Source organism: Phalacrocorax carbo, chromosome 5, assembly GCF_963921805.1.
Source record: "Phalacrocorax carbo chromosome 5, bPhaCar2.1, whole genome shotgun sequence".
NCBI classification, from domain to species: Eukaryota; Metazoa; Chordata; class Aves; order Suliformes; family Phalacrocoracidae; genus Phalacrocorax; species Phalacrocorax carbo.
This window is the reverse complement of record NC_087517.1, coordinates 24,875,257-24,887,559: the sequence shown is the minus strand read 5'-3', so window position 1 is coordinate 24,887,559 and position 12,303 is coordinate 24,875,257. Positions and strand designations below refer to the sequence as shown.

General features: G+C 45.1%; 1 protein-coding gene across 3 annotated transcripts in view; it reads left to right on the top strand.

The window, feature by feature from the left end:
* Positions 1 to 12,040, top strand: part of WIPF1 (WAS/WASL interacting protein family member 1) — a 60,455-nt gene extending 48,415 nt beyond the window's left edge. For all 3 annotated transcript variants that reach the window (XM_064451639.1, XM_064451637.1, XM_064451638.1), the window contains 4 exons: positions 217 to 990; positions 3,793 to 4,005; positions 5,707 to 5,820; positions 7,326 to 12,040. In XM_064451639.1, the coding sequence (XP_064307709.1) occupies positions 217 to 990; positions 3,793 to 4,005; positions 5,707 to 5,820; positions 7,326 to 7,381 (1,157 nt within the window). In that variant the 3' untranslated portion in view covers positions 7,382 to 12,040. The remainder of the gene's footprint in view (positions 1 to 216; positions 991 to 3,792; positions 4,006 to 5,706; positions 5,821 to 7,325) is intronic.
* The last annotated feature ends 263 nt before the right edge of the window (positions 12,041 to 12,303 follow it).

Below are 12,303 nucleotides of genomic sequence, written 5' to 3'. Positions count from 1 at the left end.
CTCCTAAGGGTTATGAGGATGTAACCTGCTTCACTGGAGCAGTTCCCCAGTGCTATCAGAATTGCTGGTGCCGGGTACCAAGCTTGAGACTTGTGTGCCCCACGCCGGGGCTGTGACCCCCTTAGCCTGTGCAGCGCCTCGGGACGCAGCCCGTTACGGGAGCCGCGGGCCCAGCCGCTGCCCGGTGGCCGCTGATGCCCTCTCCTGTCTCCGCAGAGGCCGGGGGAGGCCGCCCGCCCGCCCTGCCGCCCGGAGGCCGCTCCGCCGCCGCCAAGCCCTTCGCCCCGCCGAGCGGCCCGCCGCGCTTCCCGGGGCCGCCGTCGGGGCCGCGGACCGCCGCTCCCGAGCCGCAGAGGAGCCGCATGCCGCCGCCGCCGAGGCCCGACGCCGTCTCCAAGCCCGAGGCCGCGCCGCCCCCGGTGCCCAGCACCCCGCGGCCCGTCGCCTCCAGCCTGCACAACAGGGGGTCGCAGCCGCCGCCGGCCGTGAGCCGCCAGCCCAGCCTGGGGCCGTCACCCCCGCCGTTCCCGGGCAGTCGGGGCGCGGGGTCGGCCGGGTCCCTCCGGCAGCCGGGCCCCAGCCCGCCGCCCCCCTTCTCCGGCCGGCCGCCGCTGCCGCCCACCCCGGGCCGCCCGGCGGAGGACAAGCCGCCGCCGCCGCCGCCGCCCCCCGCCGGGCACCGGCCGCCCGCCGCCCGGGAGGCGGCCCTGCCCCCGCCGCCGCCGCAGAACAGCAAGCCGCCCGTGCCCTCCGCCCCCCGGCCCGCCCTCGGCGCCCCGGCGCCCCCGCCGCCGCCCCCCAGCAGGCCGGGGCCGCCCCCCGTCCCGCCCGGCCCCGGCGGCAGCGACGAGATGCCGCGGCTGCCCCAGAGGAACATCTCGCTGGGGTCCTCCTCGGCGCCCGGCGTCGGGGGCGGCCGCTCCGGACCCCTGCCTCCCCCGCCCACCGAGAGGCCCCCGCCGCCCGTCAGAGAGCCCCCCAGCCGGTCAGGTAGGGAGCCGGGGGGCCGCGAGTCCTGAGCCTGGCGGCGCTTGAACAGGGGGGCGCAGTGGGATGGACAGATGGGAACAGGTGGGCGCGGTGGGATGAAGTGGCAGTTCCTTATGGAAAGGGGACGTTTTCGGTTGTCCCAACGGTGGTGTTGGAGTTGCCCCTTGGAGCGTAACCCAAAATCTTCAGCCGCCCTGCCCTGATACAGCCCTGCAGGTGCTTCACCTGCTGTCACCCAGAAGGTGCAGCATCAGACAGCTTTGGCTGGGGCATCGCTTTCTCGCCACGTGCAGTGCCCAGAAGCGCTGGTGGAGGGGCGCGATGGGGCGTGGGGAGCATCTTCCCCAGCGAGCCGCTGCCATGCGCATCATGCTCTGCGTGGGCAGCAAATGGTGCTGTTAGGCGCAAGGGATTCTGCAGCGGGAAATGAGTGCTTACGGGCATCAAGGCGGCTTAAGGAACGTCACCGTGCATCACCAGCCTGCTCACGGGTACTTGTGCAGATCTCAGCAACTTTCGTTATAATTACTGTAATTAAAAAGGGTTGCAAGCGGGGTTTCCCCATTACGTTCTTTGATGCAAAGGAGCTGTTTTATCTAGCTTATGATAGGTGACAGCATTTGCCTTCCTGACTCAACCAGCGTAACTTAATGGTGGCGTTCTTGTGAATGGAGGTTTGCAGAACCCGACCTTCTACGTGTTGTGAGACACGAACGGCCAAATACAAATTATTTTAATAAAAGACCTAGCCAACAGTTGTTAAATATAATGGCAGTTGTTACAGCATTACTAACTGTTGTTACTTACCATATGCATATTTCAAATGAGACTAAAAATAGAATTTTCTCCTTTAAGTTATTTCATATTATACTTTGTCCTCTGTGGCAACTATGGTTCATAACTTAGGAACTGCACATCATAACTTAGGTCTCTTAGTACCCAATGGTTCTCCCTTTGGAGATGAGAGAATTTAGGCACAAGCAGCCAGACCCCATAATGTCGGGAAGGGAGAAGTGTTGCACAGAAGGCAATGCAGGGAAGCTCCATAGAGTTGCCTTTCATTTCATCCTTTGGAATAAAAATCTGGAATCATCTCAAACTTGCCCAGTCCTGGACAATAGAGATGAATGTCATGGGAGCTCCCACAGGCAACAGCTATCCGTGTTTTCTTTCCAGCTCCTTGAACCAGCCTGGATCTCCTATAGCATAGCACCTGCAGCACCTGTGCAGCTACAGAAAATACTGGCCCCGAAACCATGCTTTTGTGGAGCTGGTTGTCAGCCCAAAGGATGGCACAGGGCCAGCACAGCCTGCAGTAAATAAATCAGAGAGATCTTGTCACATTTGACTGGGAGCAAGGATCAAAGTTGCAGAGAGCATCTGCAATTATTAATATACTTTCAAGAGCCTCTTCCATGATGGCCTCTGCTTCCACCAGTGCTTTCGTGGTTGGCTCTTTTGTGAGGTTCGAGCAAATCTGCACTACCTTTCTGCTGGCTTAGTAAGTAGAAGGAAGTTGTAGCAATAAATTCTAAATGTAAATACTCCTATTCTGCAGTGGTTCAATATACATGATGGGATTTAGGTAGGTTTAGAGAGAGAGCAAGCAAAACTATTCTGAAAGTTGCTAAATGCTTTTCATTCTTAGAAGCCATTCCCTGAAGGCAAATTTTAGTAACTTGTAAAAAAAGAAGGGGGGGAGAGGGAAGAAGAAAAAAAACACCCACAAAGGACAGCATGTTTCTTGAAGCATGTTTCAGTGGTTGTTGCTGGAGACACAGTATCTGCTGCTTTGTTTTTCAAAATGCACATCTGTGGCTAGATTTCATCAGGACAAGGAAGCATTTCATGAAAATGAACATAATTATCAGTTGCCCAACTGTGCCAAACAGAGGTAGCAAGACCTTTGAACATGCTTAGCCCTCCACACCCTCTGCTTCGTCTCCTTGTGTCCTAACGATGGGTACCCCTCTCCCTGGCAGCAGCAGCTTTCTTGCCCTTATTTACTGGCTCCTCTCACAGAAGCGCCCTTCCCCTGCCCTCAGGACAGCCCTGGTCCTGTGTTACATGGGCTGTGCCTTCATATTTGACCTGTCATGTCACCACGCCAGTTACTGAGATGGGAATGCCAGTCTACGTGTGAGGTCTATTTCCAGTGTAGTGGGAGATGGATATGCTCCAGCTACCAAAAAACCTGGCATGTAGCACATATGTTTATAAATGAGTGAGTTGATGCCATGCTGCTTAGTGCTGCTACTCCTGGGCTGCGTTCCCCTCTGTGCCACTGCAGACCCTGGCTGTGACGCCCACAGGAGACCTCCCCGATGGACAAAGAGCCTCTGAGGGTAGCAAAGCTCTTCCTCTTCCCTTGCAATGTAACATGGAAAGGAAATGGGCTATGGTTCAGATGTCCACAGTACTCTGAATTCCAGCTGTAACTTCTGCTCGTTGTGGCCAATGTAATTTAGGGTGGTTTAAAAGTGGCTTCAAGGACCAGGACCTCTACAGAGGCCTCTGTAGCTGAGGGAAATAGGAATGTGGGCACTGATGTGTATTTATGTTTAGATATACCCTGCTCCCCTGATCTCTACTCTTCAAATCAGCACCAACTCCCTAGAGACCCCTGAAGAGCAGGGAAGTGGGAGCACAGGGCTATTCCCCCTTGGGGCCGAGGGTCCCAAGCCAGCCCACCCTCACTGGTTTGTTAGCGGGAGACTGTGGGATGCAGGCGTCAGCTTACCACCCGCAGAATAACCCCTGGTGCAAACGACATTTGTGTGCTTGACTCTTGTCTTGCTCCAGGCCCCCTCCCACCACCTCCTCCCATAAGCAGGAATGGAAGCACTTCAAGGGCTTTGCCCGCAGCTCCCCAGCTGCCCTCCCGGGCAGGGCTGGACAACCAGAGAGGTGGACCACGACCGCCGCTTCCCCCCGACCGGCCAGGCTCAGTAGCGCCGCCACCACCACCACCACCTTCATCAGCTGTCAGAAATGGCTTCCAGGATCCAGGTGATGGTAAGCCATCCTCCCAGTTGTTTGCCTTTGACAGAGACCACATGGCGCCTTTTGGCCTTAATACATAAAAAAAGGTGCAGGACAGAGGCTTTGTTTCTAGTGGGGACCTTTGATTTCTGACCAACAGAGGTGCCATGTGGGTCTTGACTAACCCTGCCAAGTAAGAATGGAGTAAATATGCTATACGTAGAGCAGAACTGCAGTCATCAATACAGTCTCCAAAACAAACCTTGGAAAAATAGCCTGAAAAAATAAACATATTCACCGTGCTTGGCTTTGCTACACTACAGAAATGAGGCCTAATGGGGTAGTTCTGACTCTGTTATGAATTCAAACCGTAGCTACACTAAGACTTTTTTAAAGTCAGAACAAGTTAGATGATGAATCAAAAGCTGAAAGCTGAAAGGCGGATGAGGGAAGAGATTGTCAGAACGCTGCTGAAAATGTCGAGCGTCTCTCTTTTTGCTAGTGTTTATTGAAAAGGTGAGGTCCAAGATTGCTGTGTTTTAAGGATTCATCATGCTTTTCTTTTTAATTGGTTTCTATTTGCAAAGGACAGATAAATCTTTCAGCTAATTATGGGAGGCCGAAATTGGTATTTCTGGTATTTATAAGGTTAGAAAAAGTAAGCAGAAAATAAAACTGTAACTCATGCTTTTGAAGCATCTTCACACATCAGATAAGGCAGGTGGGTCACAGACACATTTTTTCCTACACGAGTCATTTGCAGGGTTCATAAGCTGCAGCTCCTTTACGTACTGGTTTCTAGTTGCAACCATTAGGAGTAAACACAGAAAAACTGGATCCTGGCAAATAACCACATGCACAACCACCAGGCAAAACTTACTCAGCTGTTCATTACATTATTACAAAATATAACAATATTGCAAGAAAGTTATGGTTGCAAAGTCCTGAAGCAACCAAATGAAGATATGACGAAGTTTAAGATAGCCCACACTTTCTTCCTTGAGCTTCCAAATTCAAGCGCAGAACAGAGCTGCATAAACATTTCCTATTATTTCAGTGAAGAAACTGATCAGCTTGCTTTATTCTTTAGAATCCTGCAGACTCAATAAATACATCAATAGGGCCCCTGTACTCTCAAGAGATGTAGTTTCAACTGACATATTTTTCCATTTTTGACACTAGTTACATACAAGTTTCTCAGACATCACACATTTTATAACGGCTCGAAATTTCCTTTTTCTCGTATAAGAATTACAAAAGAAAAAACACTGCTTACAGGTCAGTGTGCCTTTAATGATGCTTTTGAGCTCTGTATATCAACAAAGTATGAATATCAGAAAATTCTATACCCAGGAACAAAATACTGTTCTGAAGTAGGAGACACTATGCATTTCCAGTAACACGTATATGTGTATGCGTGTTTGTTAAAAAACCGTATCTGTTATACATGGAAGAGAATATAGCACTCATTTCAGTGGAACTATGGCCACTTTCCTGATCTGTGATTTTGCGTTGAATTGGCTAAGTGATCGGTTATAGTTAATAAGAATTTTCATTCTCAAACTAACCTAAAGCATCTTCTTCCCTGACTTCCCAATAGGATGCTGGTTCAACACTCATCTATGTAACCATTTTGCAATATAAAACATGTATTAGACATGATGTTGGTGTCAATTTACTTTCCTGAAGCTGTGTCACAAAACTAACGAGTAAGTTGTGTGGGATTTTTTTCAGATGAATGGGAAAGCAGATTTTCTTTTCATCCTATATCTGATTTGCCACCTCCGGAGCCATATGTACCCGTGAACAGGAGTTATCCCAGTAAACTAGCAAGAAATGAAAGTAGAGGTAAGTTTGTTCCATCTCTGCTGTTGGAATTTCAGTGTATCATCCTACAAACAATGTGGATGGGGAAGAGACTGGATGCTGAGGTTTCAAATTTTTCAGACTAACAGTCTGGTCACCCTTCCTCACCACACAGGAAAAAGCTAAACACACATTCACAGGCACAAGCCCTCTTAAACTTTTATTTGAGGGGGAATTGTTTGGTGTTTAAGTTGGAATTTGTATTCTAAGAGACCACCTCTGCCGTTATAGTCAGCCCTTTTGCTACAGGCAGCCAGAACCACAAAATCCCCTAGGACTTCCTCCTCATTTCCCATCTAAGTCCATGCACAACTCATTTATTATTGTGCCAACATTATCCTTGAGTTTAGTTATCCTCCCTCCTTGGTGTGTTAAATCCCTAATATTTTTTTTAAGACAACAGTAATATATATTCTCCTCTCAGCTTTTGTTTTGATGGGCTGATTAAATCTGGATGTACTACACACTGCTTCCAAGCTGTGTTCTCTCATCATCAGGGTTGCTTCTGTATACATTTCGGTTTGATTTTGTCTTTTGCAATCAGTGTTCCATGCTGGTCCAGTTCAGATCTCAACCATGTCTTCTGCAGCAGCATAAATGTATCCTATCTTCATTAGTGGTATTTTGCCTGATACACCCAAGGATCAATTTACTTCTTTCACAACCAGTGATATTGGTGGCTCATAGTTATCCTGTAATCATCTGTACACTCAGATGTTTCTCTCCCTCTCCTGTTTCCAAAGATGAGGTTTTGGGCTGGAGCAGAAATTCCTGTTAGTCTCTGACCCGTCACTTTGCCTGTTAGCTTTCATCCCATTTGTATTACTCCAAGAATAATTTTGGTCAGGCATTGGAACAGGCTGCCCAGAGAGGTGGTGGAGTCGCCATCCCTGGAGGTATTTAAAAGACATGTAGATGTGGCACTTCAGGGCATGGTTTAGGAGACGTGGTAGTGTTGGGTTGATGGTTGGACTTGGTGATCCTGGAGGTCTTTTCCAACCTTAATGATTCTATGATTCTATGAAGAAAGGCAAAGTAATATATGCAATTTTTAATGTCTCCTTTCATGAGCTTGCAATGAAAATCTTCATGTAGGGAAAAACATGAAGAGCTTTGGAATGTTAGTGTGTTTAGAGCTTGCTACTTTCATTGAAATTTGCGTGTGTAGCACTGAGAAGGTATGTGTTCGCGTAAAAAAATAAGGCTAACAAGAGCTATCAATCTGTTTTGAGAAGGAACAAAGGACTAAAATACATACGCTTTCCAGACATCTGGGGACAGCGTTAGTGAAAAACTTTCTTTTACAGTGTTTGAAGTTCTGATGTAGTTTAATAAACTTACCAAAAACTCTACAAAGTTTTTTTTGTAAAATGGCTAGGCAAGAAAATGAGATGATCTTCACCAGTTACTGAATTAACGGCTGGGACCTAAACTTCCACTTTAAAAGAAACCAGGAGGAGTAACACAAAAAATTTTTTCTCTTTTAGGTGGCTCTGGCCGAAAAGAAAGAGGTGCCCCTCCGCTTCCGCCTATACCGAGGTGAAATGGGTTCCGGCCCATCTTTGGGCAATGTCTGTTTTCAAGTTTCCTTCGAGTCAGCTCTCCTGTCTACATCATTGGAAAGCTGTCTGTTTTGCTTTATTTCCACTTTTGGCTTGTCAGCTGGAACAAACTTCAGTCTATTACGGAAGTAATAGATGCAGCTTATGAACTATAGTTGCTCAAAGCTATAAATTTCATTTGCTTATACTGCAGCCTGTCATGAAAGGCATTCTGTGGACCATACACAAAATATGTGCATCATGCTTACTGTGTCCAGCACTGTCCCCTCTGAGAGCTCCACAGGAGGTCTGGCTTTGAATTTAATGAGAGCTGGAACAAAGCCGTTTCATTCACTTTGGGTACAGTGGCCGTATTATTTGAATGATGAAGTACAATCTATTTTCTGTTTTAAAAAAACAGTTGCTGGGGAAAATCATGTAGCCAAGAACCCCCTGGATCCTTCTTTGCATGTCTAACTTGGCCCATCTCCTTCTGCAAGCCATAGATCTACTACATGGTGACCAAGAGTTCATCCTATACCTTTTCACTTCAGCTTAGACAAGCAAATCTTATTTTAAACAATAGACAGCACGTCCTGCCCCAAGGATGGAGTGTGTCTGGCCTTGTTTTTGTCTGCAGAGAATCTTCCAAAGAAAAGCACAAGTGAGGAATTCAGCATAAAAATATCTCTTTTTTTAAATCCCTCCTTCCTTGTTTTTTAATAGTGTTACGCTTTTAGTCAGCTAATTGTTTCCTACTCTGATGTGGACCAACCCACAGTCATCCGTGCCCTGGATTATTGTAATGCCCTCTACCTGAGACTACATGCGAAGAGACCTCAGAAAGCAGCCTTGATGCAAATGCAGCAATTATTATAGTTGCAGGCTCCTTCTGTAAAGCATCACTAATAGCAGTGCCCCACAGAATGCTTTCCAGTTGTTTCGCTGGTACAATTAAATAATGAGTTTTGACTTAAAAAGCTTCCTGAGGCTTACGTCACAAGTCTCAGAGAGATTGTGTTTGACTTGTGTTACACTAGAGCAGCTGAGGTCAAAAACATGCGTAAGTGAAAGCTCTTTGATGTAGTGAAGGACGTCTGAGGTTTGTGTGTTCGAGTGGGAGCATCAGCTCCAGAATTTGCTGTCTGCACTGGTTCAAGAGAAATGAGAAGATTTGGCCTTCAGAGTTTACCGTCCTTTCAAACTTTGCTAAAAGGAGTCTCCACAGAGAGCTGCAAGGCTTACGTTAATAGAAGACAAAGTATTCTAACATTGTGACAGTTGGTTAATATCTTTAATGACTTCTGAATTTTGTATGTGAGAAAAGAGTTCATTGTATGAGTGCATTTTACATTACTCCTTGGGATCCCTACCAAGCCTGTATCAGCAGCCGTGCTTCACAGGGTGTTGCTCAAAAAAATAACCCCAAAAACCCCCAAAAAACAGTCATGTACATTAAGAAAATGTTGTTCTAGCATGGGAGACATGATCCTAAGTAAGCTCTGTGGCTAGAATGAGGTCAGTCCTTGAAAATCTAGGGCCTTTAGCCGAAGAGAGTCTGGACCCCACTGAAGTGTTTGTATGTAGGACTTTTTGCTCGGACAGTGGGTGTGAACGGGCAGATCCCCTTTCTGCCCAACAGCCTGGACAGTCCCAGTGAAGGGGATAAGACAGAGCTGGGTTTGGCCAGATCAAATTTTATTTGGCCTTTTCAGTTTTTGTTTACAAAATCTTGTTAGCTGTGATAGCATTTGACTATGTACCTGGTTTTTACATTTTTATATCTAAGTACCTATTTTAAGTGACTATTTATGGTCTTGAACCTGCAATTAATGCGCAGGCGCAGAGATGTATCTACATCTAATTGCAGGATCGTGGCTGTAAGAGTTTCTTAAACAGATATTAGCAGGACCTCCACGTGACAGGTGCACCTTGGGATCAAAAATAGCGCAATACTGAATTAGTATATATATTTTATGGATGCCACTTAAACAAAGTGCCTGTCTCTTTGGGATATTATTATGTGAATAGAAGTCCAAATAAAATTTTTAGGATAATAACTTAAAGGATAAATTATTGTATCCATGTTTATAAACTGAAGCACTTATAACTTTCTAAGAAACAACATATGAATTTAAGAATACAATATTTTCAGTACCTTGAATAGCTAAATCCTTATTAATATCCAAACAGCTATGCAGCCAAAAAAAAAAAAAACCAAAACCAAAAACAACCCTCCAGAAACTATACCTTTTTTGTAACTTACCTGCTTCCAGCATGACTGTTTTACTTAATGAAAATGCTGCACGTTGTTCTGCCAATTCTCTGCATCATTCAAAATATCCTATATTTGATCTTTTGAGCAAGGTTTTCTTCTCAGAAATTCTGGACCACTACCAGGCGAACTAGCTTTGTCTCGTTTTAAAACATGCTGTGTAAAAGGCCCTCAGCAAACAAGCTGCTTCAGTTTTAGCACTTCTTTGTACTATAGAGACCTCTTCAGAATGGATGTTTGGCATATATGTAAAATAGCTTAATAATGCAGAAAGAGGTATTTTTTTCACCTAACAACAACTTTACTATTTATATCTTTTGCTATAAAAGTCCCTAGATATATTCCAGAACAATGCAGCATTTTATCATTCAATATATTGTTTCATATAGCAGTAGCTAATTAGCGTATGATCAGTATTAAAGTATTTATTTCACTATGAAGAGTTAAAAAAGAAGAATGCAAAACATATTGAATCAGTGGTGCCTTATGACTTTTTTAGTCAACTTTTCTGTGTCTCAGTAGAAACGTTAATAGGTGTTGCTCGAAGTCCTAATGTACAATGCCAACAGTAGCATTATGTGTGCAGTGTTCGAGCCAAGTCCTGCTGTTGTAATGTGCTCAGTCTGCTAACTTCAGATTGAGCTCAGTGTATGGGGAGACTATTGGAACAGTCTTTAGGTGAGATGTAGGTGGTTAACCTCACGCTCAGTTGTTGGTATTGCTCTGGAGATTTAACCCTTTCCCAAAACCAGTGTCTCACTCTGCTGTCCATACAGCCCAGCTGACTTCAGCATGGCTGCATAGGTTATTAGAGGACTAAATCTGATTCATTGCTTGCCTATTAAGATTTAGTGGGTTTGTTTCTATGGCATTGTATTACAAATCTTCACACCTCAAACCATCTTTTTATGTCATCACTAAGACTCTCATTGTGAGACAACAGCCACAGATGTTCATTTTTGTTTAATTCAAGTCAGTAAATAGGAATAACTGTACTATGGGCAATAATTTCTGGTCAATGTTTTTGGAAGAAAAGCACATTATGTCTGTTATGACCTTCTGCATCAGCCTTTGGGAGAAGAGGTCAGTGATTAACATTCAGAATTGGAAACGCAGCTTGTGATTCAGGGACCATGTATTTCTGTAAATGAACTACATCTTAAATAAGGTTGCAAAGTTCTTGTGTAGAAGCCAGCACTTCCCAACACTAAAAGAATCATAAGAACAATTTTTTTTTTTCTGCAGTACTGAACTATTAAAGAAGTTCCTTGAATTGTCATGTAAAAAACTGGACGGTAGTTTCTCCTTGCAGCAACAACTGCTTACATGTCACTTGTAGAAGTAGGTCTCTGTTGGAGCAGAGGATGAGAGAACTAAACTGCTGTCTTGCTCATACATTTTAACACAACAATTTTCTGTGCAAAAGTATGCAAATAGAAAGGGTACTTTTCGCCTTGGAAGCAAAGAATGGAGTTGAATGATCAAACTGGGATTATTTCAAGCAGAATGTCAAATGTCAAGAGACCTAGAGAGGGCCTCTCAGCCACAGGACGCTGGAAAGGAGAAGAGCGCTCAAGGAAGTACAAACCAATTGGCTGAATGTTGCTATCAGTACTACAGTATAAATCACGATATAAAATATGTGTGTATGTAACACCACATTGCAGTGGTGCAAACACTGTTGCCTCACAGTCAGGTGCGAACAACCTCTTATGGCGGTACGTTGACTCTGTATAACATATATTGTAGGAATTTTACTCTTTCAAATGGTATTCACCAGAAAATAAGGAGAATCTCTTACCTAAGATATCTGGTAACACATTAAGTGTAGCTAGTTCATGGAGTGGTTCTTCATGTACATTAGGAGAAAACGAGGATCTTTGAGCCTGTAGGGTGGAAGTGTCTGGACCATTCAGTTAAAATGTAAACCTGGACCATTGGCAAACAGAGGAGTGTTGGAGTTACTCAGCAGAAGCAGGGCACACATATATGTTCTCAGTGAGTGAGTATGCGGCAGGTAGGTAGGCAGACTGAAAGAAAAAAATGAAAACCACATGTCTTAAAAAAAGGAGTAACCCTTCAGTACATTGCCATTTTGAAATACACAGTTTGTCTGTGATAAATGTTCTTTAGAGTAAACTAATGCATGCAAAGGAAGACCTCTAAATTTGACTTCCAAAGACACACAAGACTGTAAAAGAGAGAGAAACATAACTTAAAACATAGGCTGAGCGGAAAGTAACATATTTTTATCAGATGCTTAAAGTTTGAGCTTTTTATAAAATATTAATCTAGTTCTGTGAATTTTTTTTGCTTAACATTTTGTATGTGATTTTGTTCTCCTTATTTTTCTGTCCTATGCCAAATAAATTTTACTTTTATTTAATTGGTGGTGCAGACTGTTACACTGAGAACAACAAGGGTTGCTTTCCTGACAGAAGCGTGTCGGCTTTAGGAGGAGCATAACAGTGAGCCTGTCAGGAGCTGGGGCGGGTTCCTCTCCTCCTCTCCTGCCTGCCATTGCGCAGCAGCACAGCGGTAATGCTCAGAGGACTTTGGGCCTCCATACAGCGAAGATTAGGCACCTGCAGATAAGGAGAACTAATGAGTTTAGTTTAGGGTAAAGAATGATAGAAAATCTGTGGTCAG